The 18,453-nt window shown below is 36.2% G+C and overlaps 1 protein-coding gene across 4 annotated transcripts; it reads left to right on the top strand.

Annotated features, from left to right (window-relative positions):
* On the top strand, window positions 2,809–17,715 carry LOC18780636 (probable leucine-rich repeat receptor-like serine/threonine-protein kinase At3g14840). Of its 4 annotated transcripts, XM_020562062.1 has the most exons (24): window positions 2,809–3,049; window positions 3,199–3,379; window positions 6,067–6,138; window positions 6,213–6,281; window positions 6,523–6,594; window positions 6,689–6,760; window positions 6,874–6,945; window positions 7,050–7,121; window positions 7,203–7,274; window positions 7,367–7,438; window positions 7,523–7,594; window positions 7,836–7,907; window positions 8,100–8,156; window positions 13,566–13,628; window positions 13,708–13,743; window positions 13,894–13,931; window positions 14,089–14,465; window positions 14,587–14,782; window positions 15,319–15,459; window positions 15,691–15,809; window positions 15,937–16,147; window positions 16,266–16,503; window positions 16,716–16,866; window positions 17,093–17,715. In XM_020562062.1, exons 1-24 carry the CDS (start codon window positions 2,950–2,952, stop codon window positions 17,486–17,488), a joined length of 3,021 nt encoding a protein of 1,006 aa, XP_020417651.1. In that variant the 5' UTR covers window positions 2,809–2,949; the 3' UTR covers window positions 17,489–17,715. The 4 variants fall into 4 exon arrangements, with proteins under 4 accessions (XP_020417651.1, XP_020417653.1, XP_020417652.1 ...); XM_020562064.1 differs by lacking the exon at window positions 3,199–3,379 and having other exon boundaries at window positions 3,029–3,049; XM_020562063.1 differs by lacking the exons at window positions 2,809–3,049; window positions 3,199–3,379 and adding an exon at window positions 3,668–3,790.

Here is an 18,453-nt window from a genome sequence, read left to right as displayed (position 1 = left end):
AGATTATTATATTTCGGTGATTACGTGTTTAGTCAAAACAGCTTTTCGATGTGCGTGTTTGCATGCAGATTTTAGAATTAAAATAATTAATTACTAGTTTGAAAGTTAATTTTGCACGAACACAAATATGACGACATGGATGCACAATACAAAGACACGGGAAATAATAAATTTCAAAAAATTAAGACATGGAGACATGAGAATTTTTTTTAAAAAAACTTGTATATCTTTTTTAAAAGTAAAAATATTGATGTTCATACTTTAATTTTACAATACTACATAGTGAAATTCAAGCCTTTTAAATTTTTCAAAAATGTAGTTTATTAATTTTATATGAATTATAATTGAATTAATATATTAATTAATTTAGAGTATGAGTTGATCGTGTTATGAGAGTGTCTTGACTATAAACACGACGTTGATCGTTGGACACAGATGTCTGACACTCTGACACTTAAACTTAATGAAGTATTCATGAAATTTTCCTTTATCAAAATATATATATATATATAAAGAAAAAAAAATGAAAATTCCACGAGAAATATTCCGTTGGATGACTTGGACTTTTCCACACCTATTAGGGACTGATAATAGAAATAGTTTCTATAAAATGATAATATAATTTCCCATGACTAACAATTTTTAAAACTCGGAAATCCGTGCCTTCAGTATTAAAGAAATTATATGTAATACTTTCATGTCAAATATATATTAGAAAATAAGGCACTGACAAATTAATCAGTGCCCAAGTTCTCCACCATTTCCAGTAGTGGGCACGAATCAACACAAAAACTTAATTAAAATTTTTGAAAATATATAAATAAAAGACTCATTATACCAACTAAGTGAAATTATACGTAAACCAAAATGGCTTTCCTCCTTTTTCTCATCCCAAGATTCCTACCTCTCTCTCTCTCTCTCTCTCTCTCTCTCTCTTGTATTTTCTTAACAACTTTCTTGAAACTTCTCTCTTTTTCTGCTTCAAATCTTTACGCACCCCTTTTGTCTATTATTTTTTTTGGTTATAACTCTCGTCTTTTTCTTGGTATTGTGTTGTGTCTGGATTTCTTGGTCTAGTTTTAAATTTAATTCTTGGTACTGTGTTTGTAAATCTAACCCATTTTCTGGTTTGGGCTAGATCTGTGTTACAAATCTTTCATTTGAATGAGTTTTGCTTAGCGACTCATGGTTTTTGTTTGACTGGTAGAAATATGGCACGGAATGATTAGAGGACCCATATATAAGACACTATTATAAGTCAGTGCCTATTACTACGTTAGGTACTGTTTTCAGTCTCCAAAAATGTATGATTGCCCTCAGTCTCTTTTAGTCTTTTTTTTTAAGTAGTGTACCGTGTACGTTGGAGAAAACTTAAAACAATATTGAGTTATTTTCTATATGCACTGTTTTCATACAGATATAAAGAGTTTTCAACTTTATTTTTCTGATTAAATTCTCATTGAGAGTAAGGATGGCGACGGGCCGGTTAGGAGCCGAGTATGACAATACCATTCCTGTCTCCGCTCTCTATCCCCGTCTATGTCCTTGTCCCCGCCCCAATCCCCGGTTTAAGCTTTTCGTGGAATCCCCATCCCCGTCCCCGTCGGGAAAGTGCCTCACATACCCGCCCCAATCCCCGGTTTTCATTTATGACATACTTGATGGCGTACAAAAATTTATCTTTTTTGTAAACACTTCTGATTTTTAACCTTCCACTTTTATTTCCTCATCATTCATGGTTTGTTTGAGGATTTTGGTTTTCCTAACAACCAATAGAAGCAGCAGCACGTGGGCAACCCCTCATCTTCATTCATTGTCTGTTCATGATCCTCACCATATTAGACCAATCCACTATGTTGTTGCCAAGTTTGGTTAAATAATGTATCAAATAAGCTCATTTGACTATGCCGCTGTGCGTGCCAACCCTATGCAATATATCAGGAATAAGGAGCGACGCTAGGGTAACTTCGTTTATTATATTATATTAATATATATTAATATATTAATTATAAATAAATATATTACTTATCGGGCCGGGTTCGGGGATGGGGATAACAATACCATCCCCGGCCCATCCCTGATAGGGGATTTTGCAAATTTGAGAATCCCTGTACCCGGCCCCGATTTCTCCCCGAAAACTCCCCCCGTTAGGGGCGGGGACCCGACGGGCATTATTGCCATTCCTAATTGAGAGCAATTCCAACAGAGAAGGCAGGGGGCGGGCTAGGGGCGTTTTGAGCCCAAATTACGTTTCCAGCAGCAAAGGCTTGCCTGGGCAGGAGGTGGGGGGCCACGAGCCTGGGCTGACAAGTAGGAACCCAAAAATCTTGTGGAAAATATTATCCAAATTAATTGTTTAGGTAAAAAAATTTGTGAAAAAAACAAAAAAATAAATAGTATTTGCTCTGACAAAGGGCAACTGGTGGAAATACACATTATTTTTTGCAATGACAACAACTGTTCACGTGAATAATAACTGCTCTAACCCCTTTACCATGATAAAAGACAAACTTCAGGAAGTGCTCTGACCACATTTAATTTTTAAACCCAAAAGATGTAAATAATGGAAAACTGAGAAAGGGGATGCTGTGGAACTTTTATGTATTGATTATTATTCAAAACAGCTTTATGTACAGTACGTGTGTGTTTGCATGCAGTGTCTAATCTCCTTTTTTTTCTTTTTTTCTTTATATATTAAAAAAAAGGAGATTAGACTATAAAGTGAGTGGATGAGAATAATAATTTTTTTAAAAGTATTTGACTTCAGTTTCAGTCCTTGAAGGTCTACTCGATTTTTCTGTGTCTATAAAAAGCTGCTGTAAGCACCAATACTCTCCTCACAAATCTTTCATACACACAATCGTACGATACCTCTTCATTCAAAAGCTCTCATTTTGGGCACTGTTTTCCTCTTCAAATGTGGAAAGGTTTCCAATAGAAAATTAATTGATGAATATGTTCTTCCCTCGACCTTTTCTTCATTCTCTCTTGGTGGTGGTTTGCTTTGGAAATTTTGCTTTTGGACTTACTCGATTGCCACGAGATGAAGGTATACGTATATATGATGCTTGGATTCATGACTTTGTAGTTGTTGTTTATTTAGACATTAATGGTAGTAATTGTATGAATGTGTAGAAATTGAGTTTTGAGCATATGGTGTTAAATTATTGTTGCACTTTGTTTTATATATATATGTAGTACAAACTTTAGCCGACATAGCAAAGACACTGGGGAAGACGAAATGGGATTTCAGTGGAGATGCAGATCCATGCAACAATCAAAAACCATGGACTGATACCAATCCGGCCAAAGGATTTGAGTATGGCGTCACCTGTAATTGTTCCTTTGCCAATTCCACTGTCTGCCATATTACCAGCATGTAAACTTCTCTCTCTCTCTCTCTCTCTCTCTCTCTCTACCTAACACCAAATGATCTTATACCAAATGATCTTATCGGGTTTATTTGGTTTACATGGAAATGCATTTATATATATACGATGATGGTGTGTCACCCGAGAGACGGATCCAAGATTTGAAAATAGAGTGGATTAAATTTACCTTATATACAAACCGAAAAAGGTTGACAGTACAAGTGAATTTTAATGTCAATTAGCAATTACATAATAAACTTCTCCATGAAAGGAAAAGAATTAAAAGCATTTATTATCCATTACAAAAGAAGGGAAAAAAAAAAACCATGGACTGATACCAATGCTGCCAAAGGATTTGAGTATGGTGTCACCTGTAATTGTTCCTTTGCCAGTTCCACTGTCTGCCATATTACCAGCATGTAAACTTCTCTCTCTCTCTCTCTCTCTCTCTCTCTCTCTCTCTCTCTCTCTCTCACCACCTAACACCAAATGATCTTTGTTTAGGGGTGACACCATCACCACCATATCCATGTAAACCACAAACTTTTTTGGGGAATATTAGATCATTGGCGATATATATGTATTATGTATATTATTATTTTTTTCCCTTTCAGAATTATCCCATTATATATATATACTCCAAGAAAATTGCTATTTGTATAATACTAGTATACTCACGATGGCCAAATTTTGATGACTTTAAATGAGCCTTTCTCATGTTGTCGGTGAAGAAGACAGTCGCAGCATTTACTTACTCTACTCCATATATCTGAAGTCTCAAAATTTAAAGTCCTTCAACTTTTGTGTTATATGCATGGAATCCAACTTTTTCTTTTGGTTCTAACAGATTCTCTAACTTTCTAAGGTAGGAGAGCCTCTAATGTTATGCAAGTTTTAAATTACGAGAAATTCTTATGTCCACCTGCCAGATCTAGTGGATTGTTTGTCAACCCTCACAAAAGTAAGGATATCTTTCAATTTTAGTTCCACCCAAGGTCTAAAATATCGATGGTCTGAAAACATGGCAATTTCAATGGAAATATCGGAAAATTATCAATATCGGTAAAAATTGAATAAAAACTATGGAAATTGTAAGAAAAACTTTGAAATTTTTATTGAAACTTTGGAGGATGTTTATTTAGTCAATTATGTATTAGTTTCTCCAAAATTTTTTTGAAGGAAATGCATTACATGATGGGTTTAACTGATTTAAGTTGATTATATAGCGAGCTGACAAACACCGGGAGTGTAGAAAATTTGTAGTAATTAATAAAAGAATATTAAATACACCATAATCATTTATTTATAATGATTTACTATAATATTTTATACTTTATACATTGCATGATAAGAGACATGAGTGACTTAGTACCACATAAGTTTCTATGAGGCTCAAATTTTTCACTGTCTTCATCATCTCGATATTTTTGGCCAAATCTTGTTGAAGCGTGTGAGAAATTATCAACGTCGATATTTCCAAATATTAATTATACTATATGTATATGGATATGTTTCAAAATATCATAGACCCAAAAAAACGATAATATTGATGATATTTCATCGATATTTTAGTCCTTGGTTCCACCTAACTCCACACTAATTCTATCCCTACGAGAGTATACTATTGCATGCGCTCTTAAAAGCTCCTCTTAAATTAAGTGACATGAGTAGTGTTAGGGTATAGGTTATTTACATATGCTTAAGTTAATTTTGACGTTGATACTGTTAGGAGTATTAAACAAGTCAGTCATATCATCTCAGAATTTTTTGTCTGAAACTGAAAGTGAAAGAAGAATCAGTGCATGAACCTTCCTTGATTGATTGACCCATGACCATTAGCTCAGCTGTAAGTTTGTAGAGAGAGAGAGAGAGAGAGATGCTGATTTGGACATTTGGTTTTCTGGGTTTCTGGGGACTGCGTCTATATCAATTAATTATTGATCATTTTCACATTGGCCCCCCAATTGACTTAAAATATCATCATGCCACCTCCAAAATAACTGGGAATCAAAAGGGACTGTCGGCTTTTCGACCAAAAAAAAAAAAGGGACTGTCGGCACCGCATGGAGTTGGCTGTTGCCACGTTCAATTTTTGTGAAATTTCTCATGCACACTATCAATGTGTAAGAGTACTGGGCAGGGGATTGGGTTGGTTTGTTGGTTTGGGCCCAAAAACCATTTCTATCAGCAAGGGCTGGCCAGGACAGCTGCTGGGGCTCATGAAACCAAGCCAGCCCTCAAGTGGTCATTGGGCTTTCATATGTGGGCTAATCTGATTCTGATACCATGAAGGAAGTTGAGATTCCATCCCAAAATCAATTGGCAATAGGGAGAGTAACCCAACTTTTTATAAGCCTTTGTTAAGTTTCTCAACTTTTCAATGTGAGACTTTCACCTTCACATTCTCACAATTGACATTGTTTTGGAACTTGTTGACAAAGCTGGCTTGCTAATTATCACTACAGGACAAATGCATATTAACTGTTTGTGTAATTGCAAGTTTTATTCTTCGTGACCAAAAAATTGCAAGTTTTATTCTTTTTAAGGACATTGCCTGAGTTGAAGTCGAGTCTTTACCCTCTAAATAATTAACTGTTTTGGTCTCATCTGTGTGGAAGCATTTCCTCTTAGTCACAGTCAGGTCTTTGTTAAATTGCAATTAAGATTTGAAACCTTGTTTTGTGATGAAGCACAGAGTTATGAAAGCTCAGGATTTGCCAGGAACACTCCCAAAAGAGATGGCCAGGCTCAGCTATCTCGAAGAAATGTAAGCACGTTGTTACCTTACATGTATGTCTGTTGTCAATGGGAAAATGCCTCATTTCTTTCTTTCTCCTGCAGTGACCTCACCCGCAACTACCTGAGTGGTACCATCCCTCCAGAATGGGGCTCCCTTTCACTTGTCAACATGTACGGTCTTTTTTCGCTATGCATACATGCGTGTGTGTGTTGATGTTCATGACATGTTCTTATTGTTTTAGTGGCAACTTCAATATTCTTTAGCCATTTCTTTCTTAAACTACAAATCTACTACATGGATTTTGTTCATATTCATGGCCTTTGAGTGGCCATGAGCCATTTGAATCATAAATGTTGAATCTAACATATTTGTTGCATTCATCTTGATGGCCAAACACGAGTTTTGTTGCAGTTCCCTTCTTGGAAACCGTTTGACCGGTCCTATCCCCAAAGAGCTTGGAGACATCACCACCCTGAAGCGTTTGTGAGTGTTGATTACGCATTTGTTTCTTCTTTCCCCCACTTGATTTTATGGAATGATCTTTTTTAATCAGTGGAATTGAATTTTCTTTGTGTAGGGACATCAGTATGAATAATTTCTCTGGAGAGCTCCCTCGGGAGCTTGGGAATTTGACCCTCATAGAAAGCATGTAAGATTGTCCTATTTCGAGTTTTATCCTGACAGACAGATGCTGGATATTTTCATCAGCAATCATCGACTTCTGTATCTTTAATATAATTGTTATGTCTCCTTCATGGTTAGGCTTCTTAACTCAAATAATTTTACTGGGGAGTTGCCAGATACATTTGGAAATCTTACCACACTAAAAGACTTGTAAGCTTCTGTTGTTCTTTTTTCTTAAAGGTTTCCTAAAAGCACCCAAATACCGCATTATAGTATTAATTGGTACTATTTTCCTTTTGCCAATCATTATGCAGCCGGGTGGGTGACAGTCACTTTACCGGGCAGATACCTCATTTTATTCAGAACTGGACAAATCTTGACAAAATGTGAGTTTTCTTTTTTGTTATCTTTGCTACTACTTGATTCTGAATATTATCGCTAATTCAAATGTTGACTTGTTCAAACAGAATGATTCAGGCTAGTGGTTTGACGGGGCCAATTCCTTCCGGCATTTCTCTTTTAACAAAATTAACTGACTTGTTAGTATGGATTTTGATTTTGTATCTACTTATAAATACAAACAGATTAGCAATTCTGTAATCTATGTTCATTGCTCAATTTTAACATGCAGGAGAATTACTGACTTGAGTGGGCCTGAAGCACCCTTTCCTCCACTTGAGAATATGGAAGGCATGAAGACACTGTGAGTTAATGCTTCCATGAATCACAATTTCTGTCTGTACCTGAAGTCTTTTGCAAACTCAAAATTTTAGTGTTTCTGTTACAGGATTTTGAGGAGTTGCAATATAACTGGACAGCTACCTCAGTATCTCGAGAACATGAAGAATTTGAAAACTTTGTTAGTACAAATGTCTTTTGTCCCTTTTTTTATTTTTTATTATTTCTGTCTTCAGATAAATAAATTATCTTCTTTCTAGATACTATTTTTACGTAATCAACGCAATCACACACATGTACGTAGGCATAGATTTTACACTTACCCGAATCTTGGAGTGATTTTATTATTATTATTATTAAGTTAAATAATGTTTCTCTCCGGGGGAGCATATCTGAAATGCATTTGTTACTGGTTTGTGCAGAGACCTCAGCTTTAACAAGCTAACCGGGGAAATTCCAAGCCGCTTTGTTGCTCTGGCAGAAGTGAAATATATGTAAGCAATTTGAATAACAAATCTTGACTTTATTACAAGAAAACTCAAGCAGACATTCTTCAATGGCTTTGTCACAACCCTGCCCTACAAGCTGGTCGTGTTAATCATGCTTAGCATTCTAGTAATTCATTGCTTTTGTTTATACCCCTTTCTAGTAATTTATGCCGTTTTTCCTGTACCAATTATGTTTAGATTCTTAACTGGAAACTTGCTGACCGGACCCGTGCCTACTTGGACGAAAAAAGAAGTGTAAGCTTCTCTTCCAAAGTCTAGTCTTTAGTTATTTAGTAAGGAGATTTATGCTGTCTATTACTGGATAAAGCATAGTGCATTCGTTATGACATAACTTTTCATAATGGAGCTTGACATACAATTATATTCATGAAATAGGCATTAATGTACTTTCTTTATAATTATCTTAAAATGTTCCCTAAGTTTTATGATCCCTAAGCCTTTTTCAAGGTTTCCCTCATATCTCCAAAGCATTCTCTGCATAAATTGGTAGACCAGCCATGCTATATGGCACTTAGAAAACAACATGTTCATAAAATGAGTGGAAGAAATGAGAATGTCAAGATGGATGTGTCACGTGTGGGAAGACAAGGAAGGTGTTGGAATATAGTAGGTGAGATTAGTGTTTGTGATGCTCTGATACCATTGTTGGTTTATGCGTGAAGGGATTTAGGACAATAGTACAATAGTTGAACAAAGTGATTTATTATATTGGAAGAGAATAGTACATAGCTTGATGTAGGCTAATTGGCATCCTTCTTAACTTATTGGCTTATTGGCCACCACACTTGATTTAGAATAGTTTGAGCTATTTGGCCCTTCACACTTAGATTGGTGAGCTTATTGGCTCTTCAACATAGCTTTGTCTGAGTAGCTCTTGGCTCCATTAGTTTGGGAGTTCTTTTTGTTAGACTCCACCTTGCTTTGTTGCATTGCATGCCTTTTTATAGGCATTCTTTGCCGACATCATGATCCACCGACTTGGCATTTTTTTCTCCAGCCACAAGTGTGTGGCTTCATCTAGAATATTCTATATTGTATAATATTTTTTGTGGCTATTGTTTAGCCATCATGCTCCACTTGCATAATCTAGCAACATGAATTTTCTTGCTTCTAGAAAGTTTTTCCAATTTCAATTCTCTTTGTCTAGCCAACATAGTATGTTCTCTGTAACTCTAGAATCGTTCTTGTATTCATGATTCTTCTAGAACTGTGTAGAATAAAAATGAACATTATTTTTCAATAGAAGGATAAGATTCGACATTGAAGATAGTTCCAAGGGAAATTTGAAAGTGAACTTGGCTTAACTTGGACAGTTGTGAGAGCTTAGGGCGCCTATGACTAATATTGGATTTTCAGAATTAACTCTCGCTAGAATTGATATAAAAAACTTCAATCCAATCATGTGAATACAATCAAACAATATGGGTAGAATATTTTCAGATATATTTCGTTCTCTAAAAGGAGGTATTTATAATACAAGGTTGTAACCCTAGTAGGGTTATACAAGGAAATAAGATAAAATCCTAATTACACAATATCCGTACAAAATAGAAAGAAATAGAGTCCTAATAGACTAGGAAATAAATCTCTTAATTAAACTACGATCTCGCTAACACTCCCCCTCAAGTTGGCGCAAAGATGTCACGTATGCCTAACTTGTCAAACGAGTTGAGAAAGATGGTAGTAGACACAATTTTCGTAAATATATCTGCCAGTTGATGCTCAAATGATATAAACGGAAAAGAAACAATCTCAACATCCATCTTCTCTTTAATAAAATGTCAATCAAACTCCACGTGCTTTGTATGATCATGTTGCACAGGGTTATGAACAATCGCAATTGCAGCTTTGTTATCACAATACAAATCCATTGGTTTCTAGGGCGCAAACCCAAGATCTCTCAACAATCTCCTTAATCGTAGTAACTCGCACACACCTTGAGCCATCCCATGATACTTGGCTTCGGCACTAGACCGAGACACCACTTTTTTGCTTTTTACTCCTTCAAGTAATAAGATTACCACCAATAAATGTAAAATACCAAGACATAGAACGTTTATCAATGACTGAACTAGCTCAATCAGCATCCGTATATCCTTCCACATCTGTATGACCATACTTGAAAAACATTAACCCATTGCCAGGAGTTGCTTTTAGAAACCTCAAAATACACATCACATCATCCATATGATCTTCACTAGAAAAATGCATAAATTGACTCCATTCACTCATTGCATATGCAATGTCGGGACGTGTATGAGCTAAATAAATCAATTTCCTCACAAGTCATTGATAATGTTCTTTATCAGTAGGAGCTTGATCAGGATACAACCCTAACTTATTACTCTATTCACTAAGGGTATCAATTGGTTCACAATCCAACATTCTAGTTTCTGCAAGTAAATCCAAAACATACTTTCTTTGGGACAAAAAAGATATCATGTTTAGATATGGCAACTTCAATTCCAAGAAAGTACTTCAAATCACTCAATAATTTCATCTCAAACTTAGAAGCGAGATACTTCTGAAGATTTTTCATTTCTGCCTGATCATCTTCAGTTACAATCATATCATCAACATAAATAATTAATGCTGTCAATTTACTTTTATGACGCTTTAGAAACAAAGTATGATTTGAGTTACTCTGCACATACCCAAATTTCTTCATAGATATTACAAACCTCCCAAACCATGCTCTTGGAGACTGCTTACCAGGAGGAACATCTATGTATATTTTTTCCTTGAGGTCATCATGTAGGAATGCATTCTTTACATCAAATTGTAACAAGGCTAGTCACGATTAGCAGCCAGGGACAAGAGCACACGTACAACATTGAGTTTTGCTAGTAGAGCAAAGGTCTCCAAATAATCAACTCCATAAGTTTGATTATAACCTTATGCTACCAATCTAACCTTGTAACGGTCAATGGAACCGGTAGATTTATGCTTCAAAGTAAACATCCATCTGCACCCAACAGCTTTCTTCCCTTTTGGTAGAGTGACTAAATCCCAAGTTTCATTCTTGTTCAATGCTTCCATTTCAACATTCATAACATCCACCCATTTGGTGTTAGAAAGAGCATCTTGCAGCTTAGTTAGCACACATATACTAGATAATTGACACAAATATGATGTATATGACTTAGACAAAAGATGAGTTGACACATAATGGCTAATGAGATATTTAGACTTGGCATGTACATTAGGGGAATATTGTACTTTGGGTTTGCCACAAGTGGTTCGTGGCAGTAACTGATAAGTTGACACATATAGGTCATTAGAAATTACCTCACTTGATGCATTATCACGAGTAGACTGGGGCACTGGCAGGACAAAGAGGGGTATGGCATCGAGCTAATCCATACAAGAATCACCGTCACTATTTTCAGATACAGGCAACCGGTCGCTTGCTTCAGTGCGATCGGTCATTTTGACAGCGAGAGCACCTGCTTCATCTCCAAATATTGGCGATCGGTCGAGTTCTAAAGGACGACTTGTCGTTTCTTCACATTCCACATGTTTCATCTACAGATATGGGTGACCGGTGGCTTGATTCAATGCAACCGGTCGTTTCCTTCCCGAGAGCAGTATCTTCAAACACATCATTCTCCAATTTAAGTTCAAGATTCTCTAATTCAAGACTCTCAAATTCACTTTCCATCTCCCCTTGAATTGGAAAAGAGGGAGAAACATAATATGGCATTTCTTCATGAAAAATCACATTCAAAGTAACATGCACATTCTGGGTAGATGGATGATAACACTTATAACCCTTATGAGTAGAATAGTAGCAAATAAATACACAACGTATAACACAAGGATCAAGTTTACTCTAATTATGAGAGTAGACATGAACATAGGCAATACATCCAAAAACTTTAGGGGGCGACTTAGAGACGGAGATAGGGGAAACATGTTTACTAAACACATTATGCGGAGTCTTGAAATCAAGAACTCGGCTAGGAATACGATTAATCAAATAGGCAGCAAACAGAACAGTATGCCCCCAAAGATGATGGGGAATAGACATCCAATATGAGTGAGCGAACAAATTCAAGCAATTGTCGATTCTTTCTTTCAGAGACACCATTTTGTTGAGGGGTAAACGGGGTTGTCGTTTGGTAAAAAATACCTTGAGCAAAAAAGAAATAAGCCAAAGTATTATTCACATATTCTCTTCCATTATCAGTCCAGAATACTTTGACCCAAGCTTGAAACTGAGTAGACACCATAGTATAAAACTTTGGAAGGATATAAGCAACATCATGTTTATTTTTCAACAAGAAAACCCAAGTAAATCAGGTACAATCATCAATAAATGTGACGAACTAATGAAATTCGTTCGAAGTAACGCGAGCCAGATCCCACACATCATAATGCACTAAATCAAAAGGTTTTGCAGCTTTACTGTCACTCAAAGGAAACACAGTGCGATGACTCTTAGCCAAAATACATGTCTCACACTTAAAACTGGACTCATCTATAGATGGAAAACAGACGCTGAAGGTAGTCAAACGACAGGTGTCCCAAGCAGTGATACCATAACCAAATTTGTTGTTTGTCTTTGACATTGCAAATTTGAACAGTACTAACGACACGATCACAAACTGGTGCAGAATGCAATGTCAAATAATATAACCACCCTTATCTATTTACTACCCAATCGTCTTATGAGTCTTGAGATCCTGAAAAGAGCAATGTGTAGGATATAAAATAGCATAAGCATAAAATGTATCAAGTAATCGATCAACAAATAACAAGTTATAATGGATATTGGGAACTAGTAATGCACGAGACAAAGATAGAGTAGGAGTGAGAGAGATTGTGCCCTCACCAGTAATTGGAGAGCACTAGTTATGTATGAGTTACAGGTGTTACTAGACAACTCATCAAAAAATTTAGCATCATAAGTCATATGATCAAAAGCACCAGTGTCAATTATCCAAGTATTGGAGTCAGTACCTGGAATATAGTCAGAAGCACACAAATTTGCAGAAGCAGCAGCAACAGCAGCAACAATAGAGTTATCACCCGTTATTGCAGCAAAAACTCAACAGATCACGACAGAGTACACAGTGGAACACAACAGAGGCATAAATACGATAGATGCACGAAGACATGTACGAACACGGCAGAGTACACAGCAGAACACAGTAGAGGCATAAATACGGCAGATGCACCAAGACAGGAATGACACGAACATAGTAGAGGCACAAATATTACAATACAACACACAAACCCATGAGGGCATACATGGCACAGGTAGAAAAAAATATGGGGCTAAAACACGGGTGGGCACAACACATAGGTCAATAGAAAGTCGGCTTTGATACTAAGTCAAACAATATGGGTAGAATATTTTCAGATATATTTCATTTTCCAAAATGAGGTATTTATAATACAAGGTTGTAACCCTAGTAGGGTTATACAAGGAAATAAAATAAAATCATAATTACACAATATCTGTAAAAAAAAAAAAAATAGAGTCCTAATAGACTGAGAAATAAATATCCTAAAGCTACGATCTCGCTAACAAATACTTACCTCATACTACTGCATTTGGAAATTTTATTTTCTGTTCTCATACTGCTCCTCATTTTATTTTCTATTCTCATACTGCCGCATTTGGAAATTTGTGTGCAGTGATCTTTCATATAACAAATTCACCATAGGGGCTACAGGTTGTCCATCAAAACGCAGCAACCTGTAAGAATGTCTTCATTAGCTTGAGTTTACTGTGTTTGTGTCTTGTAACCAATTTTTCAATTTTTGTTAATTTCTACAGGAACTTGTTTGAAAGCTTTTCAGCGGCCAATAGTTCGTAAGTTACAAATTAATCCTCTGAAAACATGCATAGATAAATTTACTTGGCATTCCAACTGTGTATTCTTAATTTTTATTATACAACTTATTTTCATTTATGATGTTATCTTGCTGACTTCTTCTGGATCCTGCTGCATTCTCCTATCAGAAAAACCACATGTTTGGAAATTCCAACATGTCCACAAAGTAAGTTGGGTTTCCACATATTGCTTCAAGATATGCCCATAGTCCTTTTGCTTAAGATGTCGACTAATCCTCTGACAGTTCCTTTGAAATGAAATAGAAGAGATAAAGAAGAAATCTCTCTGTATGGCCACTAATCCCCTTTTGCTTTCTATTGTAGCTGGGTACGAATTCCGTATAAATTGTGGTGGAAAAGCAGTAACTGTTAATGGGTTCAAGTTTGATGGTGACGAAGATTGGGCTGGACCTTCTTCATTTCGCCAAACCTCACCAAATTGGGCTTTCAGCAGCACTGGTTACTTTATTGATGATGACCGTCCTGAAGACACCTTTATCCAAACTAATAAATCTATACTCTCTATGGCAAACCCAGATCTGTACACGCATGCACGCCTCTCTCCCCTCTCTCTAACTTACTATGGGTTTTGTCTGAGAAATGGAAACTACTTTGTAAACCTCCATTTTGTAGAGACAGAGTTTACAAATAACAAATCATATCGAAGCCTCGGAAGGCGTATATTTGATGTTTACATTCAGGTAAAGGTCAACAGACACTGTTTAGTTCCTGGTCAATTCAAATGTTTAAGAATTTCTAGTAATAACTTGTAAACAACATTACGATCATGAAATGTTATGTAACAAAACTAGGATATTGCAGGGGAGACTAGTGGAGCAGGATTTCAATATTGTGGACAAAGCTGGTGGGGTTGGTACTGCAGTCATAATGAAGTATACTGCTCGTGTAACTAGTGGTACCTTGGAGATCCGTTTCTATTGGGCTGGGAAAGGGACGACCGGTATCCCTCTTAGAGGAGTTTATGGTCCTCTTATATCAGCCATTTCTGTAAAACATGGTAAGTTTACACTGTTATGATCTTCTTTTAATTACTACTTAGACCATTGGGAGTTTCTCATATGTAAATATCATGTTAGGCATTAATATTTCAGCACAATTAAGAGATCCGCCTTTAGTTCTGCAGGGGAACTGATCAGGACTGTATGGTGCTCAATAAATTGATTGCATCCCATATGTATTTTCCCCCTTTCTTTCTGTTTTACCTAGTTCGAATCAAGTCTTGAAGAAATGATGTCTATTCAAATTTCCTATCACATAACTGATTAATGCAGTTCTTTGTATGGGACTGGTATGTGCTTTTAAATGCAACTTCAAGGATTTTTTATTTTTTACATTAAAATTGTCCTTTTCACCTAAGCAAACATATAATATTTACATGGCAGCGGAACAATTTCGTTTACTATCTACTTAACGTTTCCCAAGACAGTGCATGCAATTCCGTTGAATCTTTTTTTTCTTTGCGCATTGCTTGAACATTGCACTCTCTTACCTATTACATTTGCATTTACTCTAATAAAGCTATTCTTCTTCCAGCCGACTATGTACCTGGTGGAAATGGCATATCTGTAGGTGCAGTAGTTGGAATTGTGGGGGGAGGAGTCTTCATTATATTACTGATTTTTGGTGTTCTTTGGAGGAGAGGCCACCTAGGACAAGAAAATACTTTGGAGGATGGTACGCACAGTTTATATTTATTTAGATATTGAACTTTCTGACGCCTTGATTGATGCTGCTAGAATATATTATACTGTTGAAACCTTTGATGCAAAGTGTGCTTACCTATAGATCCAGTTACTTGTTAAATTCTAGGCCTTGAATCAGTCGCATGATATTAAGAAATAAAAGTGCTACTAACATGAAATTCGTATAGACACAATTTCTTATATGAGTTTGCTTCTTACACAGATTTAAAGGGCGTGGACCTGCAAACTGGTAAATTTAGCTTCAGGCAACTCAAAGCTGCCACAAACAACTTTGACAAAGCCAATAAGATTGGAGAAGGTGGTTTTGGATCTGTTTACAAGGTATTCTGCAGAACCAATATTTCTATTTATTTATTGCTGTTGGGCTAACTTGACTAATTGTAAGCATTCTTACTAAAGTTGCTCTGCTTTTTAGTAAAGGGATTTTGACTTTGTTTCTCAAATGCAGGGCCTTCTATCAGATGGCACCGTAATTGCTGTCAAGCAGCTTTCTTCCAAATCAAAGCAAGGGAATCGTGAATTCGTGAATGAGATAGGCATGATTTCTGCTCTGCAACACCCTCATCTTGTCAAGCTTCACGGATGCTGTATTGAAGGAAATCAACTATTGCTTGTCTACGAGTACATGGAAAATAATAGCCTTGCTCGTTCTTTGTTTGGTAAATATTACTCTTGTATGCCTAAAATTCATTTGGTTCATGCATATGGGTATAAAAGATCTTATACATAAAAAAGATGCCCCTTATAACTAACTTTGAGTAATTTGACAAATTGAAGGGCCGGAAGAAAGTCAGTTGAAGTTGGATTGGCCAACAAGGCACAAGATCTGTGTTGGTATAGCGAGAGGTTTGGCTTACCTCCACGAGGAATCAAGATTGAAGGTCGTTCATAGAGACATCAAGGCTACTAATGTGCTGCTTGATAAAAATCTTACCCCAAAGATATCTGACTTTGGATTGGCCAAGCTTGATGAAGAGGATAATACACACATTAGCACCCGTATTGCTGGAACTTAGTGAGTCCCTGTGCTGTTTTTTTTCTTCTTATACTTTTATTTTGATTTCTTCCACCCCGATGATGGGTCCATAGAAATAGGAAACAGATGGAGGTTTCTCAACTTTTTATAAGTTTCAAACTTAACTGGATCTACACTGTTAAAGAAACTTTGTAGTATTTTTAGTATTTCGCTAAGCTAAATATGGGGAAATGATGAGCGATTTTTTGCAGTGGATATATGGCGCCTGAATATGCAATGCGGGGTTATCTGACTGATAAAGCAGATGTTTATAGCTTTGGAATTCTTGTATTGGAAATTGTTAGTGGGAGGAACAACACCACTTACAGAGCAAAGGAAAAAAGCTTTTATCTTCTTGATTGGGTAACATGATTCTACTGCTTCCTTATTTAAAGTTAAATTTAATCTGATACTGTTGATCTCTATTCTATGTTTGTGGCTGAGAGAAAGTGACTGATACTGCAATAGTTTTAATGATGATCCAAAATCAAGTCTGGCTTCATTTGACATTATCTTTCCCTGACAATATATGTAAGCTCAGTGAAATTATTTGTAAAGACAAATTATCTCTGACAATATACGTTTCTAGGCACAACTACTAAAAGGGCAAGGGAGATTGATGGACCTAGTGGATCCAAGGTTGGGCTCAGACTTCAACAAAGAAGAGATGATGCTTACAATCAATGTGGCTCTCCTCTGCTGCAATGTCACTTCAACAGTTAGGCCTACCATGTCTTCAGTCGTTAGCATGCTTGAAGGCAGGGCTGCTGTTCAGGAATTGGTCTCAGATCCAAATGCCTCAACTAATGAGATCGAAGCAATGAGGAAACATTTTGAATCCAGTTTCGGAAGGAAAACCGGTGAGAGCCAGACACAAACTGCGTCAACTGAAGGGCCTTGGACTGGTTCATCTACATCTGCTCATGATCTCTATCCAGTCAATCCTGATTCAACTTACTGGGACAACAGAAGTGAGAGAAACTGAGCAAACTGTCTTGACTCTCAAACATTTATGTTCATATATCATCTCTACTCCCCCTCTATATACACACGCATATATATTTTTTGTTTGGCAAGATAGCTGAAAGAATAATATAGATGTTTCTACAGCATGGTAAATTGGTAAATGTAAACTATGAATCCCTTGGATCAACTTTGCTACAGCACAGAAGCTGGTATATTATATCTTTTGAAAAGATTGCATTACGATGACATAATTTGCAATAGAGGGCAGAGGTTTAGAGTCAGGAAAACTGAATAAATTACTTGGAAGCTAAGGTTTGTTACTGTTTCTATTTGAAAGAGAATGGTGGAAATCAGCATTCTGCTACAAAACAATGTGGTTTTGAACTCGTCATGCAATATCAATATGAGTGTTGGAAGGCATGAACTAGCAGATTCGGCTTAGACAGATACAGTAGATAAGAACAAGTCATCTTCCAATGCTCCAATCCATTTGAGCCATGTTTGATCTCAATTTCTGTAATCATTTTGACTGCTGACTTAAATTAGCCTAAATTTCTTGAGCTTGATTAATTGCATATAAGATTACAAGTTTGTCACAGAAAGCTAAAAACATTAGCTGCACAAAAACTAACAATACGAACATAGCAATAGAGGAAATAAAATATAACTCCCAAAAGACATCACAAAAACTGCAAAACCATTGTATTATGGGTGCTACTTCCACAATTACATAGTAGATAGACTGTACTTAATGATTTATAATAAATACAGTAAACAAGTAGTTTCCGGGCACATTAAAATCATCATATGCTTTGTAAGTGCCTGCATGACCAACCAGGAAAATTCATTCATGTTATATAATATAATTATATAAACTTTTGATAAGTCCATTTCTTCATTTAAAATATAATTAAAATTATCAGATATTCCACCTCAATTTTTTTCGTTTAAAGGTTTCTTAGACGAGGAAATGGACAAATATTG

This window comes from Prunus persica, chromosome G4, assembly GCF_000346465.2.
Source record: "Prunus persica cultivar Lovell chromosome G4, Prunus_persica_NCBIv2, whole genome shotgun sequence".
Lineage (NCBI taxonomy): Eukaryota > Viridiplantae > Streptophyta > Magnoliopsida > Rosales > Rosaceae > Prunus > Prunus persica.
This window is presented reverse-complemented; position numbering and strand designations above follow the sequence as displayed.

Excerpts from the sequence above, each read along its gene's own strand:
- LOC18780636 (XM_020562062.1), top strand. The coding sequence starts at position 2,950 with ATGAATATGTTCTTCCCTCGACCTTTTCTTCATTCTCTCTTGGTGGTG. Across the intron at positions 7,122-7,202 it reads TGGACAAATCTTGACAAAAT|AATGATTCAGGCTAGTGGTT; the intron begins GTGAGTTTTCTT and ends TTGTTCAAACAG. Across the intron at positions 7,595-7,835 it reads ATGAAGAATTTGAAAACTTT|AGACCTCAGCTTTAACAAGC; the intron begins GTTAGTACAAAT and ends TGGTTTGTGCAG.